The following is a 26,374-nucleotide window of genomic DNA, read 5'->3' on the forward strand; positions in this document are numbered from 1 at the left end:
CGCGGGACCTTCTGTTTGTAAAGGAGAAGCTCTTCCACTGAGCTAGGGTTCCTCCCTAAGAAACTAAGGGGCAACTTTCCTATCTCAACAATAGTTATGTGAAATGGTCTTGAGATACTTGAAAGGGAGTATGTGAGTATACAGATTTTAAATCTATACACAGTGGGCCCTCCTTATCTACAGCCTCGGATGACAAGTGTGCAGCTCAGAGGGCCTCCCAGATGTGACTGTAACTTGTTTCAGGTCACATCTAGGATGTGTTCTGAGGCTGGGAAAGGGCTGTGGAGTGGGCCATAGGCCTTCCCTGGCCTCCCAGACACAACCAGGAGTTACTTCCAGTTTGCGACTATCAACTTCTGGAGTGGGCTGCGGGCCTTTCCCAGCCTCAGAATGCCTCCCGGACGTGACTAGAAGCCACAGGTGAAGACACTGGGAGGACCACGTGATCTTCAGAGGGCCCAGCACAGCCCCCAGCTGAAACCCTGCGGTGCTGCAACACTGCCCTCCCCCATGGAATTTCATTATCCACAGATTGGTATCGGGGGGAGGGGCATGGAACTGATTTCCTGCGGATACGAAAGGTCCACTGTATTAACACATATAGACAAACACAGAGTACACTTGCCTTCATCTGTTCTATTTATCTCTTGATCAATAAGTCGTGAAGTACTTTGTCTAGCGGGTGGCACAACAGATGTCTGTAATGAGGGCAGATCATCAACATCTCTCAAATTAGCAAGCATATCTTGTAGTTTTGACCTGTTGGGCCCTGGCCAAAAACAAAGAAAAATGTAAAAAGATTTATGGAAACATTATTAATGGTGATGGTGCTTATATTAAATGTGTTATTCCTTATGTGTTAAATGTGCTAAACAAATGACAATGAGTGCTATTCTTTAGTGAAAACGTGAACTCAAGTAAATTAATGAATCTGACTTCCAACTGTAACTAACTTTATGAGATGAAATGAAGTACTTGGTAAAAGAAGAGTCGAAAGTAACCGAGATTTTACACACACGCTTTTGTTCACTTTATGGATTTGCATGAAAACGTAAAAACAGATCCAAATGAGATGGCAAATGATAAAAACAAAACTGTGCATACTTTTTTAAAAACTGCAAATACTTGTGTATTAATGTTTGTGCACAAGATTTGAAACTTTCACAAAAGCAATCATTCTGGTATTGTAGCTTTGTGGTGCCACAATCTAAACAATATGACAATTACTTTAAAAATTAAAAAACAAGAACAAATCAAGTAAGAGTCACTGCTTTGTTCTTCCTGAGGCTACATGTGGTGAAGACCCATGCCCTTCTCCACACTTACCTGCATTTTGCTCCATCATTTTCCCACATCCCTGTTTTGACTGTTTTATATAGGACTGAGGCTGAAACATATCTTCGGTAGTTTTTCCTGTTGTAAGTTTAATTAAGAATGGGAAAATATCTTACCCATAGTCCATAACTGTTTTCCCTAGTCTAGTAAATAATACAGCTATTTCTAGGCAGCTTCAGTGCATTCTAACATAGATCTGAACTTAATACTCTTCACAAGGACTTGATATTACAGTCTTGCAAAATCACAGAAATTTCCCTCATGTTAAAAATGCTATTGTACAAAAATCTGGCTGGAATGATGACAGTCCTTAAACATAACCTTTCATTAATATTTGCTTCTGACAAACTACATAGGATTTTGCAAGCCTGTATCACTGAAGTCTGAAAAAAAATATACAAGATTTCATAGGAAGGCACATTCATCTCAAATTATACAGGTTTTACAGCTGAATTTTCAGATTCCCCCATGCTTCTTCATTTCCACTTTTAATCCCTCATTTAAGAAACCTTACAGATTTAAACTATATATTATACAGAACCAGAGTCTCTTCTATGAGTGGTTTTTCCCCAGAACAGATGCTTAATTTCTGTAATGGCAAAAAGCTATTTGATTTCAGTAGCCTGTTATTTTTTGTAGCAGCAAAAGTAACTGTTATTAAAGAGGGTGGGGAGAAGCTTGAAGGGGGTAGAATAATTCATATTTCAATCTTGAATCCATTACCCTTGTTGAAATATTTAGTTCTTAAATTCAGAACTAAAAAAATCTGTGCTGTGATTTTAAGAAACAATTTGGCAGTATACACAGGAATAACCAGCAATTGATCAAAATTTCTGGTCATAGAGTTCACAAGTTTTTTTTTCCTACAAACTCAAAATATGTTTAATAAAAACACACATATCAGTGGCAAGAAATCACTTTCTGTAACAGTTAATATTTTTGCCAAGGGTGCCATTCTAGCAAGTATTAGTTTTTATGCAGTTCCCTGTGCCTTAGTTTTGTCTGTAGTCCAAGTCTGAACCATTACATGTTACCCACCAAATCATTATCCATGTACCATGACCTGCAAAAGGTTTGATATGAATTTGGGGTGCCGATTCCAAAAATGGCATCCGTTTTGCCCTATCACGTCTAGTTTTGGAGATACGGCATAGCCTCATTAGTGAATGATTCAAGCAGCTTCCTCATGAGGAAGCCATGGTGTAGGCTTCCTCATGAGGAAACTGCTTGAACCATTCACTAAAGAGGCTTGCCGTATCTCCAAACTTGACAAATGGAAGGAGGTAACTGGCGATGGGAGGGGGGAGAGACTCTGTTTCTGAGATTCACAAGTGGGAACCTTGCAAGTACTGGTGACATCTAGGTCTGCTAGCAGATATTGACAAAGACTGAAGACCAGGCTAAGAATACACCTGTAGGCTCACAACAGGGGAGCAGTAGTGTGAATAGCCCTTCCAAAGTCGATGACTATGTGTTAGGGCCAATTACCCTGTTCAGAATGACACCTGTCTTGTCTCAGGTGGCAGAAGCCTCAGTTATATTTTCGAGCAAAGAATGTAAGTGGCTGCCAGGAGATCTCAGGCATGGTTCCAGAAGAGTGGTTAAGCCTCCAAAGATGTTTGGAAGGAGGACACGGTATTCAGTATTTTGAAAGAAGAATGTGCAGATAGTGACAGAACTGTTACAGGTGCAAATCATTTCTCTAAATCATGGCCTTTCCGGGGGGCCAGATCTCGGGTTTGGACTTAACCCGTCTGTGCCATGTGTGGACCTTACCGTTCTGCCGCATTGCTCCATAACTTTAACTTCGACCAGGAGACAGGGACACTCTGGGCAGCTGAGTCTGCCCAGACATCCTGTCACACCGCCTTCTGGGATGCCAGGCAATTTTCACAATGGAGAGAGGTGAAAAGCGGTGTGCCCCAAGGATCTGTCCTGGGACCGGTGCTTTTCAACCTCTTCATAAATGATCTGGAGGGTTGAGCAGTGAAGTGGCTAAGTTTGCAGACAACACCAAACTTTTCCGAGTGGTAAAGACCAGAAGTGATTGTGAGGAGCTCCAGAAGGATCTCTCCAGACTGGCAGAATGAGCAGCAAAATGGCAGATGCACTTCAATGTCAGTAAGTGTAAAGTCATGCACATTGGGGCAAAAAATCAAAACTTCACATATAGGCTGATGGGTTCTGAGCTGTCTGTAACAGATCAGGAGAGAGATCTTGGGGTGGTGGTGGACAGGTCGATGAAAGTGTCGAGCCAATGTGCGGCGGCAGTGAAGAAGGCCAATTCTATGCTTGGGATCATTAGGAAGGGTATTGAGAACAAAACGGCTAGTATTATAATGTCGTTGTACAAATCTATGGTAAGGCCACACCTGGAGTATTGTGTCCAATTCTGGTCGCCGCATCTCAAAAAAGACATAGTGGGAATGGAAAAGGTGCAAAAGAGAGCGACTAAGATGATTACGGGGCTGGGGCACCTTCCTTATGAGGAAAGGCTACGGCGTTTGGGCCTCTTCAGCCTAGAAAAGAGGCGCTTGAGGGGGGACATGATTGAGACATACAAAATTATGCAGGGGATGGACAGAGTGGATAGGGAGATGCTCTTTACACTCTCACTTAATACCAGAACCAGGGGACATCCACTAAAATTGAGTGTTGGGCGGGTTAGGACAGACAAAAGAAAATATTTCTTTACTCAGCGTGTGGTCGGTCTGTGGAACTCCTTGCCACAGGATGTGGTGCTGGCGTCTAGCCTAGACGCCTTTAAAAGGGGATTGGACAAGTTTCTGGAGAAAAAATCCATTATGGGGTACAAGCCATGATATGTATGCGCAACCTCCTGATTTTAGAAATGGGTTAAGTCAGAATGCCAGATGTAGGGGAGGGCACCAGGATGAGGTCTCTTGTTATCTGGTGTGCTCCCTGGGGCATTTGGTGGGCCGCTGTGAGATACAGGAAGCTGGACTAGATGGGCCTATGGCCTGATCCAGTGGGGCTGTTCTTATGTTCTTATGTTAGACGCAACTGTCCAGAGCATCCCTGTCTCCCGAATGAAGTGAAAGTCGTGTGGCAACGTGGCAGAACAGTAAGATCCAGTCCAGACAGGGACCTGTATTTTGTAACACAGCAGTCGTGCATTTGGCAACCGCTGCTTTAAATGGACCTGAAGAATATATTCACAACCCCAAATTGAGCAACAGGTTTATTCATCTCCTCATATCAATATTTAAGAGGGCAATGCAGAGAACTGGCTATAAATGAGGAGGCTTAGATAAAGCAAATTCTTTCAAAAGGTTTAAGGAAAACCTGGATTTTATCTCCTTGTACAAGTTCATGACTATGGAGGGAAATAAAAGCAACAGCCAAGATACTGCAATTGGGAGGCTATCATAACTCATAGTAGACTTATCACCATAACCACCTCGTGTGAAAAGTACTGTACATCTTGACAGTTTGGGATTAGTATACCAGTTCTGAGCAGCAAAAGTGAGGAATTAAAAGTTATTGTTCAGCCAAATTCCAGTACCTGTGCCTTTTTCTGTTGTTTTCATAAGTTATTTGTGAAACGGTTTTTTAACACTACCAAGAATTTCATGTGATTTTGCAATATTTATTTAGTTAATCAATTTAAGACCACCCTGCAGTGCAAGACTTCCAGGGTGGTGTACAGCATTGTTCCACATTAGCACAGTAATCCAATTAAAGTATTTTTAGTGGAAATATTCTGTATACTTAACGAAGCAAACACTACAGTATAACATGTCACAAATGTAGCCTCTGCAACATGCTAAAAGTTAGCAATTAAAAAGGTAATATTTTATAATGATGGAGAGAAGCTAATATTTTTGATCAAATTCACAAACAGTGACAGTTATCTAAAATTAAGCTTCTTAATTATCTAAAGTTATCTAAAATTAAACGTCAACCTCTCTCAACTATACTTCTCAATTACGTGCAGCGGTTTTACATAATTCCTACAAGAACTAACAATACATTTCTGTGTATCAAATATAAACCTGTGGCTTCCATATTAAACACCTGAAAGGCTTGCATTGCATAATTTGAGAATCCAGCTTCCACTACATGGAATTGTATTTTAAGAGATGTAAGACAGGAGATAATGATACACAGGGCTAGAAAGTTAACTTCAAATATTGATCCAATTGATTGCCTGGTTTACAAAAAAAATAGCACTCAATAGAATAAACTGATATTTGATAAAGATGGACTACTTTGACTAGCAGCCTGATAAGATTTTTTTTCCCCCATTTCGAGCCCTGCATTCAAATTATGAGGACAGCATGATTTGCATGTAGCAAACATTAAATACAGACAGGGGTAGAAATTAATTTCTATCTTCCACTGCTGGTTAAGAGTATGTCCAGACCAAAGATCCTTTGCTGTAGTTCTATACATACTAGGCTGGCTCATTCCTAAGGCTGTTCCTTACATCTGCAGCATACACAAATGCTTCCTCCTCCCAGAACTAATGACATTTTTTAAATTTGTTTTTATCATACTGCTATACAGTTATATACCCTCTACACACCCACCCACCCACAATTCTGAAGGGCAAAAAAATTTTTTAAAAGGGCATAAGGTGTCTCCCTGGGATTGCAAAGTTTATGACTCCACACAATCCTCTTTACACTTTTTTAAAGGGTGATGTCTCACATCTCCTAAACAGAAGAAAACAACAGGGGCCAGGATTCAAAGAGTTACTTCAGGAGGCCTAAGGGATTGACATGCTCAGTAGAGTTTTTACTATCACAAATAGTTGCTTCAGTTTCAAAGGTCTTTTCCCACATAGCATCAGGGGCTGGTATTTAAGAAACACTCAAAGCATCCTTCGGCACACAGGAAGAGACAAATGATTCTTTGGAACTAAGCTTGTAACGGCTATGGCAAATAACTTACATGAATAGTCAGCTTAAAAATTCCACCTCCTTATTGTTAATACATGTATACTGAAGTAGTAACTTCCACCCAAAGAACCCCAGAAGTAGAGAGTTCACAACAGCAAATCGGACAATGAATTGTGAACACTATAATGCCTCTAAGATATTGCTAAGTATTTAAGTAATGCATAAATGGCTGGTTTGGACAAACCTTAGCAAGAAGTGGATTTCTTAAAATGATAGTTTAATCACTTTTTTTAAAAATGCGTTTCCCCCTTACTTTATCCAAGTGGATAAAAGCAGTATTTCCCAAACATCACTGAATTTTAAGTACCATTAATTTCCACCCCTGATAATTGGTGAATAACAGCAAAACAGTCAGGAGCAGCAAAGTAAAAGAGTAAGTAGTTTGAGGAAAACATTGAAAGAAAGATAGTATTGGTGAAGTGAAAGAGGCAGGATTTATGATTTTAAGGAGCAATGTTTTCCACTTACTCTTCACCCCTTTTTTCCCCTTGCGCTCCTTTTTGTATTGTTCCTTCAGTTTGGTTATTACTCCCTGGTCCACATTCCAGGCTTCAGGCATGAGACACTGGTCTTCCTTTTCTAGACAAAGTAAAACAAATGAAACATCCTCTTTATGTCATTTATTTATTTATTTGTATTGAAGGAAGCGGCAGCTGTGTTCTATATAGTTTTCTAAGATCAACAGCGAAAGAGTGCTTTGGTTGATGGCCAAAGTAGAAGTGATGATGACAGGTTTCTTTTCACGTATCTGTTTGTTCATACATAAAACAGAGAATGAGAATTTACTTTTACTGTAAAATAAACAGGTGGAAGAGGGGCCCTGAAGTCTCTCTCCTCATACCTTATCTCCCCTTAGTCTATTATTCTAGCCACTTGTTCTCATTTCTGGTTCACAGGATGCTGAAGCCAAAAATGAAGTGCCTGGAGCAACTGACTGGAGGGGGCAAGGTATAGTACCCTTCCTGCCGTGTTATCCTTTTTACGTAAGACCCTCCCTCTGTTTTATATGTGAATAAAGAAGACTTGTGAATAATGTACACATCATATCTGGTTTGGCTCAGAGTGTGCCATTCTTTTCCATGTTCATAAGAAAAAATTCTGAAATTGAAGTCAATGAGCAATTCCTGGCTCCAACTCATTATCAGGTCTGAGTAAAAAAAGTCTTTCTTCTTTTTTAAATTTTGAATTACTTCAAACATGTTCTTCTCTCAGTTCTCCCACTGTGATACTTTACTGTTTGAACACATACTTACTTTTGACTGGGTTTGTTTTATATCATACAAGATAGCTCAAAATGACTGAAAGTTCAAAAGTGGGAAATCAGGTACGTTGCTGCGCACCAGATGGTAACAATACAGCAGGTCTAAACATTCCTCCTGCACAGGAACACATATCTTCTTTCAAATGTGGTTCAAGAGTTGCAAGGAATACATGTACACTTCAGTTATTGACAGCAGAGGGCACACAACTGTATTTTCCAGAAGCTTTCGTTACATGTTGATAAATTCTGGAGGATTCTTTTCTCTCCTATTACCGTTTTTATCCCAAAGAAGATAGGGACTGCAACACATAGTTTCACAAATCATACTGTGCACCAATAAAGACTGTGAAGATGCATTTCCTTACACTGCATCCAAATACCAACTTCCCCAAACTACTACACCACCAGTAGAACCTCTGCCAAGAGGTACTATGTAATTGGGGCTGGTGGCTTTATAATATGCTACCTGAACTGGTCCTGCTATTCCATTTGGAATACATTTGGAACACATTTCCCCATACGTGTTAACACATGTGATGTATAACCAGAGGAGAAAGTTGAGGAAAGCCAGAATGCCATTTCTACATCATATTTGGGTGGAAAACCATTATGGCAACTGTCTTCTGGTTTGATTCAACTCATCTTATAAATCTCATTTAATATGTGTAAGAAAACTTTTTTTAAAAAAATAACATTCCAATGGGTTAAAAAGATCTCTATTTAATTAATCAAATCATACTCTATTAAATTCAAGTATATAAAGATTCAGTGTGTTTCATCACCGAATACAAATACCAAATATCTTCCTTTCAGGCTGCAGTTCTAGGCACTATGAGTAAGCTCCACTGAGCTCAATAGGACTTGCTTTGAAGTAAACAAACATATGAGACAGGAGAGTCTAAGGATCATAAGATTCAAGTCACACCTGTTTCAACCAAATGATACACAGAATAAACGTGGTCAGATATGGACAGAATGGCCCATAACAAGTTCAGCAAGATGGTGGTGATATAATCCAAAAGCTTGAAAGAGTACACAAATGTTGGTTTATCAGAAAGCACATAAATAATAAGGTGGGAGAAGATGTAGGAATTATGACCAAAATAAACAGGGCCAACCAATCATAACTGCTCATAGACATGAGCATGGGAATACACAACCTTGTAAAGGTTTTATTTTTAAATCTGCAGTGCATCGGTTAGTATGATGGATACTTCAGAAACTGATAGTTAGAAAGTAAAGGCACTTTTTACTGGGTAAATCCTATTTCAAAATATCTGTATTTGGCTACTCTGGAAGAAGTGTAAAGTACAGAATACCATCAAAAGGATCCTAAGCAAAAATAACATACTTGAAAATGTGACAGAGTTAATGTCAGGAGTAACTACAAGATAATATGACAAATGAAGACTAGCTTTTTAAAAAACTGACCTGGTGTTACCACTTGCATAAGAAAATGAAACACCAAAGTACTTACTCTCTTTTTTGATCAACCATGGATACATATAAAGTTAGGATAAGTACATGAGCTAAAATGTTTTATTACTAGGTTACCCAATATCTGACTCACAACTGGTCTGTATAACACTGGGTAGTTACAGTATGTGCTTAAAAAACAAGCAATATTTTTATGTTTCCAAAAGAATAATGCCAGTCTTTATTCCATAAAATGAAACATGAGTAATACCTTGAAACCAATTCAAATGGTAAGATATCTATAGCAGGGCTCTCCAGACTCTGGCCTGGAGACCAGATCTGGCGCCCTGCGTAACTCCTCCCCTGCTTGAATGGCGCTTACTGTTTCACAGGGGAGCCTTTTGGTCATGGTGCCACTCTTCCCCAAACAGCACCTGACTTGCTGTGTCTGCCAGGAAATCCAGGTGCAATGGCTGCTTGGGCGACAGACCCCGGAAGTGGCAAGCTGTGGCTCAGTTCAGGGGACAGCAACACCACAAGGCTCCCTGGCAGAACAGTAAGCACCATTAATGCCAGGGAAGCCTTTCCCAGCATATATCTATATCTATATTTGATCTATATCACCCATCTTAAAATACAGGTGAAAGGGGAAATTGGCAAGGCTTATATGCTTCAAGAAAACCGCAGTTGTTTCCATAAAGATATGGGAAGGCAATCTCAGTATAAATCGTGAGAGATTTCTGCACTTAACCAAGTTTCTACATTTGTGATTAGGTCCTTTTAATCTCCCTTACCCAATTCTGTACCATCTCCTGAACTTCTGGAATCTCCATCTCCTTCATCAGATGTAGCCAAGAAATCAAACTCCTTCAAAGCTTCTTCTGTATCTCTGTCTTCACTGCTATCAGACAGCACCCTTTTTCTTACAATCTATGAGGGACAAAGAAAATTAAAACAATCATATAAGGGTTACTCCCCCCCCCCATAGGTCTACAATTCAAATTCAATTCAAATTGAATCCCCCCAGCAACTCACACACAAAAACTACTGGAGAATGGAAAGACATATTGGGTAGAAATGTTATGTGCTTAAAAAAAAACTTTTTAATGATATTTCCAAGATAATAATTCCAGCCTTTATTCCACAGAATGGAATACGAATCTCACCTTGAAGCAAATTCAAACTGTAAGACATTTATATCAACCACCTTAAAAAAAAAAAAAAAACCAGATAAAAGGGGGGATTGGCACGTTTCTCAGTTTGACTGAAAATACTAACTTATTTCATGCCCTATACAAGCATATTCAAAGGAACATATAATCAAACATGAATCTCAGAAGCTAGGAAGAAGTTAAGCAAGGCTTCTATGTGGTCAGGAGATTCAAGGGAATGCAGTATGCTTTCCACAGCTCTTGTCTCCTTTCCACAACCAGCAAACAATATATATTATAGCATTTGTAACTTTGCTTTAAGGACCGTTTATTCAGGAAATCCTTTTTGAAGGATGACTTGAATTCTGCCAGATTGACCTGCAAGTACTACAACTAAGCCCTTGCACTTTGTCCACACATAAGGATATGTTCAAGTGCATGCAATTTATCCTATCAAGATTTCAGAATGCTTCTCTGCAAAGCCTGTTTTACTATTAAGAGTTCTTAACCCACCGTTGAAGTGTCCATACTTGTTCTCTCTCTTCCATCAATATCAACATCTTCATCTTCATCACTGAATTCTGCAGCAGCATTTTCAAGGAATTTAAATGTCTCTAGCAGGGAAGCAGAATCTGTCAAGTCTGGCTTCCTAGAAAAAATTAAAATAGTAATGCATGTATTTTTGTCTGCTTGATTCTGCTCATTTTGCTTTCCAAAGTCCAAGATTATACAAAATAAAATATAAAAATACAAAATACACAAAAAATAAGAAATACAAGAATTGATAATTCTCCACTGCATCAACACATTCATGATATGGTTTGTTGCACGATAACTATGAAATACGTTGTATTTATTCACTATGCTTTTAACTTCCGTTATAATTTATTCCCCTACTGAAAACCACTGTGAACAGTGCTTTATAATCGTCCAAACTGGGTGAGCAGAAACTACAACATTATTTCCAAGAACAAAAATAAGGTTTTTGAATCTAGGTCACCTCAACAAACAAAATCAGCATTTCCACTGTTAAGCAGAGTCACAAAGATTATGGCCTTCCCTCTGGATCCAAAATTCTCTTCTTTTACTCTTGAATTGGAAAGTCTTCACTGAAAAATATGTTGAAGTTTCTAAAATACTACATTACAGTTACAAAAGCAGAAATGCACTTGCTGGATGTTTATGCTTTTCAAACATGATGAGAGAGTATACCTGGGCAAGACAAAAGTACAGTAAATGAAGCCACAACCACAGTTCCCCAAACACTTCTCTACACTGAAACTTCATTCAGGTACTTCTTAGATTACTTAATGTCATCTTCAATCACTGAATGCATTATTACATTCATGTTCAAGATAGTAAAAACAAAACAAAACACCCCAACACAAGGAGGTGGAAAATTAAGATCAAGACATTGTACAATGCTTTGCTAAATCTAGAGTTTCAGTGACATCATTCTTGAGTATGCACAGAATTTACAAACTACGTAAAAGCCAGTACGGATATTAAGTGGGAAAAGAGTAGTGAGGCCGTTAATGAAGTACAAAAATCCAATTGCTGGACTCCACTCAACATTGGGCAAATCATTCCTGGCTTTCTGCAGCCTTCTATCAACAGAAGCTCAGGGTATATCAGAACACAAGTAACTGGATCAGCCCCCCCCCCCAGATTCACTGGTACAAGCCTCTCCCAATATCACTTGATTCTACTTGCTAGGTAACACTGAACTAAACTCAGATGGGTAAGTTGCATTCTTTCTACAATTACTGTCTGTATTACAACCTGAAAAGTACTAGGACATTATAGTAACTAATGTGGCCACGCAGACAAGCTATTTTGCAAGAGTTAAAGTTATAAGAGTAAAAGTAATTGGAAAACAGACTAGGTCAGTGATGGCAAAGCCTTTGGGTTTGGCATGTCAAAAATTCAAAAATTGCCTAACTTGTCTCTGCTGGTGTGTCACTGTGTCACCCCACCCTCACTCGAACAAAAAAGAAACAATTCTTTATATATTCGTTTATTTTTTTAAAAATACAGTCCAATCCTGTGTGATGCTATGCATTATATAAAGAAACAACAAAGAATTACAAAAATGAAACACTAGTAAAGCAAACTCAGTTGTTGTTGGGTGTTTGTAAACTATGACATGTCACCCAAAATACCATGGCGTGTCACGTTTGGCATGCATGTCATAGGTTTGGCATCACTGGACATCTTTAAAAATCTATAAATGTAGGCTTTTCCAACAGATATTAGACAAGACACCAAAATACCAAATTTTGCAAAAACAGGAGGCCACACTTCAGTACAATCAATTAGAACAGTGGTTCTCACACATTTAGCGCTGGGACCCCCTGGGACAGAATGAGAATCTGTTGGGACCCATCAGAAGTGATGTCATGACCGGAAGTGACATTATCAAGCAGGAAAATTTTAACTATCCTAAGCTGCAATCCTACCCGCATTTACCCAGGAGTAAGTTTCCTTTACTAGCATTGTTAAAAGAATATATGCATAGTAGTTTGTTAAAAGTACAGGTCTATAACATTTCCCCAAATGCAGTCACACATCATGGTAGCATCAAGTCTAATATATTAAAAAATAAAATATTGAAATGAATGGGGACCCACCTGAAATTGTCCAACGACCTACCTAGTGGGTCCCGACCCACAGTCTGAGAAACACTGAATTACAATATTGCTTTCAGTAGTTCACTAGCACCATATAGAAACATCATGTTGCCCTATTCACACACACCTGAAAGTGTCAACATGTGATGGTGCAATCACAAACACTGCCCTCTTCGTCAGGTGTACCAACTTCAAATCCGTGTACAGGATCTAACAATTAAATGGGTCTCTACGTATATTTTTAGGTTTAAAGATCACATCAATCAGCCCTACAATGCACTTGACACGAAGTTCATAGATTATGTTAACAAATTATGTAAATATGAGGGAAACCCAGAGACAGGACAGGTATACATGAAGTACGTAATACTGCCCCCCACTATATGTAGACTTTCACACACTTCCAGGTACGTGTGAATGGAGGTCATGAAGAGACAGCAACCAAATTACTCAATTTATAATTATGTTAGGCAGAAAGAGACTCTATTCAATGTGTCAAACACCATATTCGAAATTTCCTTCTACATATGTTGCCAAAGAAATTATGCAAATTAAACCTGAAGCACAAAAGTGTTTTTAACGTGATTTAAGTTTACTGCCTAAATAAGTATAAATATCACAATGTATACCAAATGATAATATTTAAAACAGATATGTAATAAAATCCAACACATTTTCATAACATACATCTTTAAAAAGAAACAGTCATATGTCATATACATCTCTTCTAGGAAGAGTAACTCCTTGTCAAATACACGGAATGAGACTTACAGTATCCCTTCTATAGCTCTTGCTTAGAATCCAGCTCAATAAGATTTTCAATTTTTTGATTTCTTTATTTTCTCTGTAATCTGTTGTCTGATAAAGCAGAGTGGAGACAATATGACCCCAGAGCCACTGATAAAGCATGGGAAGGAAGCTACAACCTTTATATATATATATATATTTTTAAAAGCTTTCTGGATTACAAACTTGCCCAACAGCTAAGGTCCTCACTGATACCGCCTCCACAAATAAAACAAGAGGAGGTTATTCAGAAAGTGCTTCAATTTATTTCTTCAACACATTTTAAATTATGTTTAAAATGTATTGCAAATTTAGTGTTATTCCTATTTCAGACTCAATTTTGTTTATGAATTGGGGGGGGACATTTCACCCCACCGCTGCACAAAGCACACACATGATCTCTTTGCAACTGGAGAGGTGTGAACAGAGGCAAATGTGTTCACAGTGTAGTGCTCTTCCAAGAACTGCAGTTCCAGGCACTGCTTTTACTCCTGCTTTTACTCAGGCAACCCAACCTAATCTTGGGCTTATGTTCCAGTCTAGGGTTGCAAAAAAAAGTGCCACTGTCATTGCTGTGGGACCACTGGCACAAAGGGACTGTGGACCCATATGCAAGCCAACAGCTCATCCAGGCTGCAAAACAGCAGGTAACGTGGTGGTGGGGGCAATTCCTAGGAGAACTGGGGAAGAACTGGGATGAGGAGTGGGGTGGGTGGGGACTGTTTGAGGGCAGAAAGGGATGGGTCTCAGTAGAAGTCATGCACGCTGAGATCCTAGCCCCCTTTTCCTTGCCCAACAAGTCTCCGGAGACTCTTTGCACTTATGCCCTCTAAATAGCTGGTGTAGGTCCTCTGCTAGCAGTCAGGCACCTCATGGGGAGGTAAGCAGAAAATAGTTTTACTTACCTCTCCCAGGCTGTATGGTCACCTCCCCCACCACAGAATGCAGCTCGCCCTTTTGTGGCGCTGCTACATTGTGTAGACTAGTGGTTTTCACACATTTAGCACCGGGACCCACTTTTTAGAATAAGAATCTGTCAGGACACACCAGAAGTGATGTCATGACTGGAAGTGACATCATCAAGCAGCACAATTCTAGGCTGCAATCCTAACCACACTAACTCAAGAGTAAGCCCCAATTACTATCATGGTTAAAAAGCATCTTCACAGTGGCCTCTTAAAAGTACAGGTCTGTAACATTTCCCCAAATGCAGTCACATACTATGGTAGCATCAAGTCTAATATATTAAAAATAAAATATTGAAATGAATGGGGACCCACCTGAAATTGGCTTGTGACCCACTAGTGGGTCCCAACCCACAGTTTGAGAAACACTGGTATAGGCTATTGGGGGGGGAGGTAGAATTGGGGCACAAATTAGCTTTGTGATACTGTCAAAGCTAAATCTGATTGCCAAACAGCACAACCACAAAAAGACCATTCATAGTGAGGTCAGGAAATGCTGTCCTTGTTCTGAATTGGCTTACTGATGTTTTCAAATAGTCTAATCTGGTTGGTTGTGAGATGTCACCACATTTACAACATTGTTCTCAATTAGTCAGGATCACAGGAACAAGAAACAATAGTAAGGGGGGAAAAGGCAAATACTAACTTTCTCAGACAGCCTGAAAAGGTCAACCTGGGTGGAATACACACAAACACACACACACCCAAATCTCCTTTTGCACTGGAGAATATTGGGACAGCTCTAATCTTGAAGTCTGAAATTCTGAAAAGTCAGTAGACTTTAAAATGAAATTACTATTATTAGAAAGTCCTTTCACAAGTCCTGTTGTCAGGCTACAGGTGATGCCTCGATATCCACAGGGGATCCATTCCCAGACCACCCACGGATACTGAAATCTGCAGATAATCAAATCTATGGATCTTCCCAGCGGCTGTCCTCCAAATGTGACCAGAGCTCTGTTCCAGTTCCATTCAGAGGCCCTTCTGAGGGTCAGGAGGGCTGTGCATGATCTCCCCCACCCTCAGGAGGCCCTCTGTCCTTCAGCACTTCTGATTTTCAGCCAAAAGATTACATAATCCTGGCCTTTGGTATACAGCCAAAAACCAGAAGTGCCGATTTTCAGCCTTTCAGAAGACTCCAGCCTTTAAGAGGCTGTGCACAGCCTCCTCAGCCCTCAGAAAGGCCTCAAAACACAACCAGAGAAGAGCTCCAGTCATGTTCAGAGGACAGGAGGTGGGGGGATACACAGATTTGGGACCCGCAGTGAGGTAAAACCGTGAGTCCCAAATCTGTGGATAAAGAGGCCCCACCTGTACTTGTATCAATGCATCTGATTCATGCACCTTTGTATAGATATGCCAACTTGAAATTTAGTCAATTAAAAATCTTATCAGTTTTGAATACTGTTAAATAATGCTCCATAATGTTAACATATCTGTCCTTCAAAAGATGTCTCAGAAAGGTAAATTTCTTAACTGTTTAAAAAGTCAGTCTTTTTTTTTGCTTGAAAAATTACATTATACACATTACCTGAATCAAGAGACTTCTAGAATGCTCACAATGTTACTTCATTAAAGTCCAATATTTTTTTTAAAAACAAATTTTTATATATGATTAATATTTCTGTTTTTTTTTTCTCATTACGGTACATTAATTGTCAAGCAGCACAGTCTCAAAAAGTATTTACTGCAGCTTGCAAACGGGAAGGTTACATTAAAATAAAGAAGCAAGGATTAAACTGAATACTAATTGGTATATCACACAAGGCTATGCAAAACTAATGAGGCAATTTGATATGCTTGCTTTTCTTCTGCCAAAATGTTAATGTAAAAAGAGAATCCTTTACACTCACAGCAAGCACTAGAAATGCTAAATGTTAATGAAAAGGTTAATTTTTTAGTATCCTCTGCAGAGTTCATTCATGCTGAGCTGTGGTACTTATCTTTTGTAAAACCTGTGTGCTGATCTGAAGAAGGGTAACATTTCTTTCATTAAACATTATGAAACATGTATAAGTACGATTATATCTGTCAAGCTATCAAAATAAGTCCACTGGTGGGCTCGAAATCTTCCAGGATACATCCTAATTCCACATGGTGCTCTTGAGTGCAAAAGTTTTCATTGGGATCTGTACATTAGCAAATACATTGGCTTGTGTAAAATGTTTCACGGGCAGTATTGCTGCACTTGCTAATTTATAAATCATACTGTTAACAGTAAATAAAACTTATTTTCATCAATAGAGTTGTCCTGGGGAGGGGAAAGAGAGAGTTCTCCTTAATTTAAAAATCAAATTTCACTTTGTTCAAAACATTCTTATCATTAGAAGTTATCAACCAACTAGAATTCTTTGACTGCACTGAATTACTGTTATTATAGTTTGAAGAATGAATAGCAGTCCTGTGACATCTCAGGATCATGGCACTCTCTTTCAAGAGAGTGCACCAATCTGTGTGAGAAAACAGGGAAGCAACAGAATTGATTAAGCTAAGCTTGGCAACTCCAGTGTACCCTGCTAGAGTGCTTTAAAAGACTGAAAGAGAAGTCCACTAGTCTAGTTTCACTAAACTTCTCAAATCTAGAATCTTTAAGAGATAATTGTTGCATAGCTTACAAGAGATAAGATTCTATTTCAGGGGAAAAAATTCAGCAAAAATAAGACACACATGTGGAATGTCACATGTGGTCTATGATACAATAGCAGAAACAAAGACTTGATACAGAATACATAAAATGAAATATATAGTACTGTCTGTAATACTTACCCAATCATCACTTTTTCTTTAATTTCAGCATCTGCACCATTCAACATTGATTGTTGATTTTTGTCACTCTCCCTCTCTGGACTATCACCTGAGAGGCCCAACAAACTTCGTACCCGTTTTGACTTCACATCCAGTATCGTGTCGGTGTATCCCACCTCTTGCAGATATCTGTATTATAAGAAACCATACCAGTTGCTCAAGAGCTGCCAGCAAAGATGATAAAGTTAATGGCAACAGTCTTTCCAGAACTGAGCTACAGTGAAGGGGTAAGAAGGAAAATGTGGCTGTGTGCTGACACAACAGGCTTACAAATCATCTTGTATCAGCTGCAGAGAGGATGGTCTCTTGCAGTACCAGTCTCTAAGGAAAGCAAAAAGCTCTACTGTTAAGTGTATACACAATACGTTATTCATTATTTTTGCTAAAAGAAAATTTCTTCATACATTTTAAACCACAACATACTTTCATCAAATACAGTCAGATCAGCCTGCACATGAGGGAAGGTGAAACAGGTGCTTCGAGCAACAGATAAGCACAGGCACCACTCTAAGCCCATCAGAAACTGTTGCCCTACCTTTCCTCCCTTTCTGCTCCATGTTTTGAAACAGAGCAACAGAGTGAGGTTGAAGCAAGGAAGCAACTACCAGTCTACTTCTATATCACGTCCCAAACAAAAAGCTTCATTTTCTGGAATGGCTGGTGATTCTCCAGGCTTCCTTGTTCCAGCCCTGCTCTACTGATGTATTTCCCAACAGAACTATGCAATGAGGAAGAAAACTAAGGTAAAATGGGATAGTAGTTGAATGGCCTGCCAAATACCATAGCAGCAAAGCTTGTGGTAACCACCACAAGGGGTTTACTATTCCATGGCATTCTGCTGCCATCTTCTCCACTGATCTAAACTGCTTGGCCAGGAATGAAGATCCTGGGAGAGAAATTCTCCCCACTCAGTCAGAAGGAGAGTGGTAGAGACAGTGGCGACGGGAAGAGGGGGGTCACACATATGCTAACGTGAAGGCCAAAAAAAGGAGAAGGAAGAATTTAAGCAACACCTCAGGCACCAGCTTAGTTTGTATCAGACTTGAACTATATTACTTTCATATACAGGAGTGCCCTGGTATCTACGGGGGATGTGTTCCTGCCACCCTAGGATACTGGAAACTGCAGATATGGGATCCACCATGCCTATTTACATCAATAGGTACAACAAGTGGTAACGTCGCTTCCTGTTGACCTCCTTCAAGATTTTAAGTATTCCTGCTGCCAGGAGGCAACCTGCAAAGCACTATAAGCTTCCTCATGAGGAAGCTGCTTGAACCATTCACTAATGAGGCTATGCCGTGTCTCCAAAACTAGACGCGATATGGCAAAATGGATGCCATTTTTGGAATCAGCACCCCAAATTCATATCAAACTACCATAAAGTTTGGAAAAACTTTTCTGACCCTCAATTTTGTAGGCCTGTGTAATTGAAACCACAGATAAGGGATCTGCAGATATGGGGGCCAGCCTGTACTGTACATCTCTTTCTTACAAATTTGTAAAGATTAAAGCCTTAAATGCACAGACCTTGACAAGCAGAACGTTTATAACAAAACAATTTCTAATGCATCCAATTAGTTGATCAGCTGGTAGGGTTAAATATTTATAATTAAATAGTGATGGAGCCAACTGAAGAAATCAAGTTTATTAGGCATAACACTGAAGTAGAAAGCCACCCAGATAATCTAATGGATGACATATGTGGTGCCTTCTCAGTCCCTAGGCACCATAAACAAGGACATGAGCTATTAGAATGTATATGGCTGACAGATTCAGTCCCCACAGTTCTTTTTTTCACAAAGAAAACAGCCTTTCATAAGAAACTGAAATGAAAGTCAAAAGTTCAGTTTCAAGAGATTATAGTTTGCAGCAAGGTCATTTTTAAACCAGACATCTTTTTAAAAAACTAAGTTATAGTTATAACACTTTAAAAAACCTCAAAAATCCAATTAAAATGTTAAAAACTACTCTTTTTATTACGGAAAAAATACAATTATGAGACAACTATTTAGAGGAAGGTGACAAAATATACAAAAACATAAATATCACCTTTTTTATTTTTTATAAATACACACATACGATCTGATTTAGAACTTAAACATAACAAAAAAGGACCAAAATACATTAAATCAATTTTCTTGTTGTCCTTGACATTCTCTTTTATAAGAAGTTAATTTGTAGCTCTTACAATATCCCAAACCTTACAACATCTTAAAAATCTTATTTTTTTAAAAAATTAAAACATAATCAATTCTTATCCACCCAAGCCCCACTTAACTACTCACTTATCCTCAAGGAATTCCCTTCTGAGGGTCCAATCCTGTGCTCAGCAGCAGAGCTCCGTGCTGCTGAGCACTGTTACAAATGTGCCATAGGGCACGTTTGCCAGCCTCACCAACAGACTTCTGCCGGTGCTAGCCCAGTGCCAGCCGGTGGAACCAACCGTATTGGCCTCTGCCTTTCCATTGGACCATTTCTCGTCGTGGAGAGGGGGGATTTGCTGCATGGGTAACAGCCTATCCTCCATACCTACTTTACCCAGGCTTTGCGCACTGGAGAGGACACTCTGTTCCAGAACCACCATTCAGAGCGTGACACCATAGTCTTCCGAGACTGAAGGATGCCAACACACTCTGTAACATTTAGGCTATCGCCACCCACTCATGTAGGGCACCTATTTTATGGATAGTTCCACTGCCACAGCCTTGGTTAGAGGTGGGGGCGGGGGTCCCACTTGCAATTTAGTAGTAAGCAGGGCAGAGATCTCCAGTTTTGCTCTACCAAGATAAAAAGGTGCTGCTGTAGTGTTTGTACTGCTCAAACACCTACAATCAAGGTCAGGAGAAGGATGTGAAACACATTTCACCCATAAGCTAAGCTCACATACATAAGCAAAGACAAAGCAAGATGTATTCCAGAGGGCATTCTGTTTTGAGCTAGCATTATGCAATAAAGTGACTGACCACAAAATAATTTCCTGATGCAACACAAATGAGCATACTATAGCAGATTGTAACTTTTGGAGCACTTACTGTCTGAGCAACTGTCGCCCTTGTTTCCATATTAGCTGGCTATTTGGCTGTGACTGAACTTCAGCGTCATTCCCTTCATCTGCAAGGCAAAAACAAGACAAAAATCAGTACAATAAGCACAGTCAGAAGATTTAGTTTTATTAAGTCTGGGTTAAATCTAAAGAAAGTTAGCCATAACAGAACCCCATTGACATTAATGGCAACAGAGTTAGTCACGACTAACTAGTCAGATTGACTTCAGTGCTGCTTAATCATTATGAACTTTTTGGGGGTACAACTTTCTGAGTTCTTGCCATAACCAGATATTCAAAACTGTTCAACTATCAAAATAAAATGAAAAATAGGTTTTAAAGCTGTTGAGTATGTACTGAAAATGTAAACGCTAAAATGATACGCACTAGATAGCAACCCTTTCTTACCAACCACAGCTTTTGGTTCCTTTTCTGACAAAATATTGTGTGTTGTTGTATGTTTAAGAAAGAAACAACAGGACAAAACAAGTGAATAAGAAATTTTAGTCTGAGAAATCTACATCCATCCATCCTAGAAACAGTATTGTTCCTATATATTCAAACCACTAATACCACTTACACCTGCTGGGACTTAGTCAAGCTTGGATTCTCCCCCTCTGCCCTCAGAATGACCGTAGAAAAACCATCTGCCTTGTGAGGAAAAGGAGATAAGCAGCAAGTAAGGCATATCTCCATCCCCTGCCACAACCTTTTTCTGTTTGAATTATTTCTCATTTTTTAATTTGATGTAAGCTGCATTGTGGGCCTTGTTGGCTGAAGGGAGGGGTACAAACGCTTTTAATAAAATTGTATTATAAGCCTTTAGCTTAAGGGTGAGAAAAAAGAACTTAAACCATGAAATACAGTCTCTTTTAGGTCATCTCTGTAATTATCTATTAGCTATTATTTGAAAAAAAATATGCTTGCCCATTAAAAATGGTCAGCAGAAGCCAGGTATAATTAATGGTTGCCCTGGTAATAACTCTGCTCAGAAAACCCGAGTCTTGAAAAGTCTCATGTGAGATTTGTATGCATACATACACAGCACAGGCTTTATTTAAACAGAAGGAGACATGTTTGCAGAGAAGACTTGAAGGCAGCTTCCAGAAAAAGCTGAAGATCACCACAAGAATTTTCTTTTAGTTCCACAGCATAGCAAATGAAAGCTCAGTAAGAAAGTACTTCCCTGGAAGTCTGTGTGCTGATAATTACGGCTGCTCTTACTCTGCTTCACTCTGCTGGTTGCGAAGAAAAATTTCAATAATCTACCTATCTTCAAGGGAGGTGAGTTTTATTCTAAGGATACAACTGTAAAAAAATCTCAATTCCCAATTTTTTTGCATTCAATTGCTTGTTACCCAACAGAGACTGAAGCAGAACAAGTGTATGTACTAAAACAAAGAACACATTTACATATTCATTCTATCAGAGTTTTCTGCAGCTCCAGATTTTTATCAGATTATATTCCACATGGACAACCTTGCCTGGGTGTCTACAATAAGCACTAAAAATAGCTTAATTCCACATTTTAACTGCTCATTAAGAATTATTTTTATAGTGTAAAACACAGACACAATAAAATAAAGACAAAGACCAGTTTGGACACAGCACTGGTACCAGGATTAGAGATGAATTCTTAAAGTTTAGAATTATGCACACAGTTTAAAATGGAACTGGGTAAGAGCTACCAAGGTTAACTCCAAACTGAAGTAGACCAGATGAGGGAAATTTCCACATGAAAGATTATTTTTATGGCACAATCAACAAGCACAATGCTATCAACAGGAGAGAAGATAGTTTCCTGACCCAAGAAGTTTACAGTCTAACTTAGACACAGGGGAGGCAACAGAAAAACTGTTTCAGAACTGAAAAGTCATAGGATTTTATCACCCAGCAACAGCATTTAAAGGACGAAAACCAGGGGGTCAAGAACAGATTCTTGAGGAACTCCACAAGAGAAAGTAGAAGAGTCCCTCCCCCATAGAAGTACAGGAGTACTTGTACAGAGAGTACTAAACAATCCAATGGGTAAGAAGAGGATCCTCCAGAGACAGAATCACTGATACCTAAAGTATAAGAGGAATCAAGGAGAGTGTGATCAATAGTATTAAATGCAGTATAGACATCAAGAAGGATCAGAACAGTAGGAGACCTTTCCATTTGGCAGATAAGAAATAAGAGGAAGGGTATGTGCAATTCTATTGCCTACTCTTGAACCCTAAAACTTGGTTCCAGTTACATCATATCAGTCAGTACTTTTTACAATGACACCTCTTTGTTTTCTGCCTAATCTTAGTTGCTTCTCCCAAAACAAATCAGTTCTTACCAGAATCATAGTTGGGAGGCTTCATGTCTCCCTGATTCAACTCTGTGCCATATTTTAACTTGTGGTATTTAGCTCTAGAAAAGAAAGAAAAAAATCAGTTAGCATATGTACATGCCACCTGTCCCCTCCTTGAAGGCTTGGTCTATGAAAATATTTTATTCCTATTCTTTTCCACTGCAATAAAAAAAATGTGTTTTCTGGAAACTCCTTCTATAAGTCATTCTTCCTTAAATGACAGGAACACTTAAGATATGCTAGATGTATATTAACTACCAACAATGGATAAATTGGTCTCTTAAAGGCAGCTCCCACAAAAAGGACCAGTTTGGTTGCCAAACCTGCAATCTAAAAACCTGAAAAATCCAATCCAGCTGTGCTTAGTAAGTCTGCCAAACATCCATATAAAAACTAGGAGTTGCTGCCAGACCAACAGACATAAACAAGCATCACTGCCAGGAACAGCATCAAGGCAGGACTTCTCTGAAGAAGAAGGTTCCAGTCTCACACCAATCAGAAACACAACTGAAAAGAGATCTATATACAAACAAGTTACTTATTTTAAAAGTATGATACTTTGGGTATAAAAGCAAAAGAACTGCTTGACAGTTTGGAATGTCTGAAATATAAAAGATGATTGTCCATTAAGGGATATTATGACATTTTTATCACCCAGAGAAACCCCCAACAAGGTTACCTTTGAAGTCTGGTTGCCCCTCCCCCCAATACACTTCAAGGTTGTTGAGGCTGGAGTGTAAAGCCAAAATCATGTATACGTACTCAAAATTGCCTTGAAAATCCCTTACACCCAGAAAATACACACTTTCTCTTTAAAATTACATTTCTCTTTAAAGTCACAAGATACAGGTGGGAACTGAGACCAACTAGGAACAGTAGATTCATCTTCCAATGCCATGCTCACCCTTAGACATGTATTTAGTACGTGGAATGATAGGCAGAATTGCTTGCACTATTTATTTAACTGATATTTTTCCACCTTTACTTCACCAGCTGAATGCCCATGGCAGCTAACAACAATTAGAAAAACATAAAATATGCATATAACATTTTAAGCAATAGCTTTCAGGTCAGTGCTGGTATCCATAGGAGCCAGCATTATTAGTGTTAAATTGCACAATTGTTTTTCTCTGTTAGTTATTTTTTCCGAATGGATACAGTTGAATTTGAGGGGTGTTAAGACAAGGGTGAGGGTATACAAAAATAAGGTAAGCAACTTGCTGAATGTTACAGAAACTTCCTGGTAAGGTTTAGGCTTGTTGAGCCTTCACACCTTCACAGAGGCGAGGTACTGCATTGTATCATCCATCCCCAGAGACCAATGGACCTGGAAGGTTTCCTGAGGGGTCTTTCCAGCTGCCTCATCTGATGCCTTGGCAGACCTCTGGAATGGGGAAATGGCCAGGGCAGTGGATGAGATTGCTCCTAAGTGACCTCTGTCACATCACAGACTGAGAGCGGCTCCTTGGTTATGGCATCCAGCTATCTTAAGCAAGTGTTCCTACTCAGTCATCTCCTGCCTTTTAGTTTCTCTTGCATGTTAAAAATAAAGCACTGCAGAAATTAATCATGCTTAATAATGCATCAATTTTGTTATGCACAAGACCCACAAATACAGGGTCAGGATAGAAAGAGCTATAGAATGAATTCTGTGCTTCCAAAGACTTTAACTTTTCCATGAACAGTTCCCCTCTATGGTGCAGGGCTAATGACTTTTAAAACTAAGGGGAACTACAGAAGCAGAGGCAACTGCATATGGATTTGCTATTCAAAATTCCCATTCAGGCAGCTCAAGCCCCTAGGCTCACCTAAAGTAGCTTTTCGGATCTCAGCCTAGCCATAGAATAAAATATTTACCTTCTTCTGCCAGTTATGTTCTGGATGGCTCTTCAAGATAGTCAATAAAAGCAGTCTGTTATCTATCACATAAGTGACAGACATTTTCATTCTGAAATCACTACAGAACAGCTGTAATGTTCAGAGTTTAAGCATCAAACCATTACAGTATACAGAAAGCAATAGAACAAAAAATTTCAGAACTTTCACCTAGCAATCGTGAAACGGATACATCAAGAGCCAATGTGATACCTAGTAGTAAAATTGGCCCAGGAAGTTCAGCTTTAAATCCCTATAAACCCAGAAGTTTACCTGAGACTTGGCCAAGTTATTTTGTTTCAGCCTATTCTACCTTACAGTGCAGAAAAAGTAGGATAACCCTATGTAGAATAACTAGGATGAAAAATAGGTCCCAAACAACAGTAAATAAATAGAGCTGACAATTTTGTAGGTCCATTATCTTGTATTTTCACAGAATAGTTATCTCTTTTAACTGATGCATCAGTTAAATGTAAATATATGTGCATATTCGCCACATCTCAGTATAGATGCTCTTTGAGATCTTGAATTGTAAGAAAGTTTAGAATTTAATAAAACAAGAGCTACAAACCATCATTAGAAAGCACAGCTATGTTTAACATTTTCTGTTTCCTATTACAGCAACATACCAGAACAAAAATAATATATCTCCTGTTCTACATGGATATCATGCAGGAGAACCATGTGCACACATGTTACACACATATCTCCTGCTAAATTTGAATACTGATCCTGAAGCAGCTAAAGGTAGCAACAGATTCTATTCAGTGTTAGGTAACCCAGCCCAGTGAAATCAAAGGAATTAGATGCACTTAACTGTGCACAGGGTTGGGCTTTCAGTTCTGAGGAAGACTGTGATTCTATGTTAATTATTATCAATGGGAATTAGTTAATTACTGGGAACTGTCTATGGAATTTACTTCTGAATAGACAAATATGTGGATGCATGTTCCATTGAAATTAATGGAATAAGTCCCATAGCTTTCAAAGCAAACTTAATCACAACTCGCTAGCTGCATCAGGGACATTGTGAAACAGCATCTTTCTGCATGCTTTCACATTAGTGCTTTTTCTTAATTGGCCTTGACTCCTCGATATTTATTCTATCACCACAAGAAACAATGCAGTTTCCCACATTAAAATGCCATAGAACTTAACATTCTGTTTTTGTCTTTTAGGTCATTCTGTGGGTTAGTTACATTTTATTATAATTTAATGATGCCACAGGCCCTTTCCCAACTGAACACTACTCACTAACAGGTCAGCAACAAGCAGCTCAAATGACATCAATACAGCAATTCAAACTACTTTTTTTCCAGTATTGCATTTGCCAATAACATTTTATCAACAAGCAGTTTGATCAACTGTTTTAAAAGGGCAGGTTAGGAATTTTTCATTACTTTTTCCCTCTTCCAAATTTTACTGCAGATTTTAGAACATCAAACGCTCTCACTGATATTAGTGAAGTTTAAATTATCATTGAATTGTTCCTTGTGTACTGCATCTATATTTTTATCATCATCAAAACTGACAATTCAGGTTTTTGTTTTCAGTAATTTTAGTTTGTCAGAAATTTAAAAAACTTGGCAGAAGGTATAGTCTCTCTACCAGTTCAGATCAAAATTTACAGTTAGGCCATCGACACATTTTAGAATTTGGATACCGTTATATGCACAGGTATGTATAAATTAAATATGGCTATTTTTTGCACATGTTTCTAGTGAATGTTCTGGAGAAATTTAGTGCACAGATGAAAACTATTTTATAGCTTTCTATTTTGTGAGGAAGAGAATAGAATTGAAGGAATTTGTTGCTTTTCCACGGCTGACAAGCAATCT

General features: G+C 38.9%; 1 protein-coding gene across 6 annotated transcripts in view; it reads right to left on the bottom strand.

Annotated features, from left to right (window-relative positions):
* STRN (striatin) overlaps positions 1 to 26,374 on the bottom strand; it is a 64,348-nt gene that overhangs the window by 22,302 nt on the left and 15,672 nt on the right. For 5 of the 6 annotated variants that reach the window (XR_010793928.1, XR_010793930.1, XM_066618055.1 and 2 more), the window contains exons 3-10: positions 22,647 to 22,720; positions 20,310 to 20,388; positions 17,236 to 17,403; positions 10,602 to 10,737; positions 9,732 to 9,867; positions 6,729 to 6,839; positions 1,327 to 1,413; positions 626 to 769 (exon numbers count right to left, since the gene is read on the bottom strand). Coding sequence is in view for 4 of the 6 variants with exons in the window: in XM_066618055.1 (XP_066474152.1) it covers positions 626 to 769; positions 1,327 to 1,413; positions 6,729 to 6,839; positions 9,732 to 9,867; positions 10,602 to 10,737; positions 17,236 to 17,403; positions 20,310 to 20,388; positions 22,647 to 22,720 (935 nt within the window). In the remaining 2 variants the exon portion in view is untranslated. The remainder of the gene's footprint in view (positions 1 to 625; positions 770 to 1,326; positions 1,414 to 6,728; positions 6,840 to 9,731; positions 9,868 to 10,601; positions 10,738 to 17,235; positions 17,404 to 20,309; positions 20,389 to 22,646; positions 22,721 to 26,374) is intronic. The other variant, XM_066618064.1, reaches the window with a different exon arrangement.

This window comes from Tiliqua scincoides, chromosome 1 (assembly GCF_035046505.1).
Source record: "Tiliqua scincoides isolate rTilSci1 chromosome 1, rTilSci1.hap2, whole genome shotgun sequence".
NCBI classification, from domain to species: Eukaryota; Metazoa; Chordata; class Lepidosauria; order Squamata; family Scincidae; genus Tiliqua; species Tiliqua scincoides.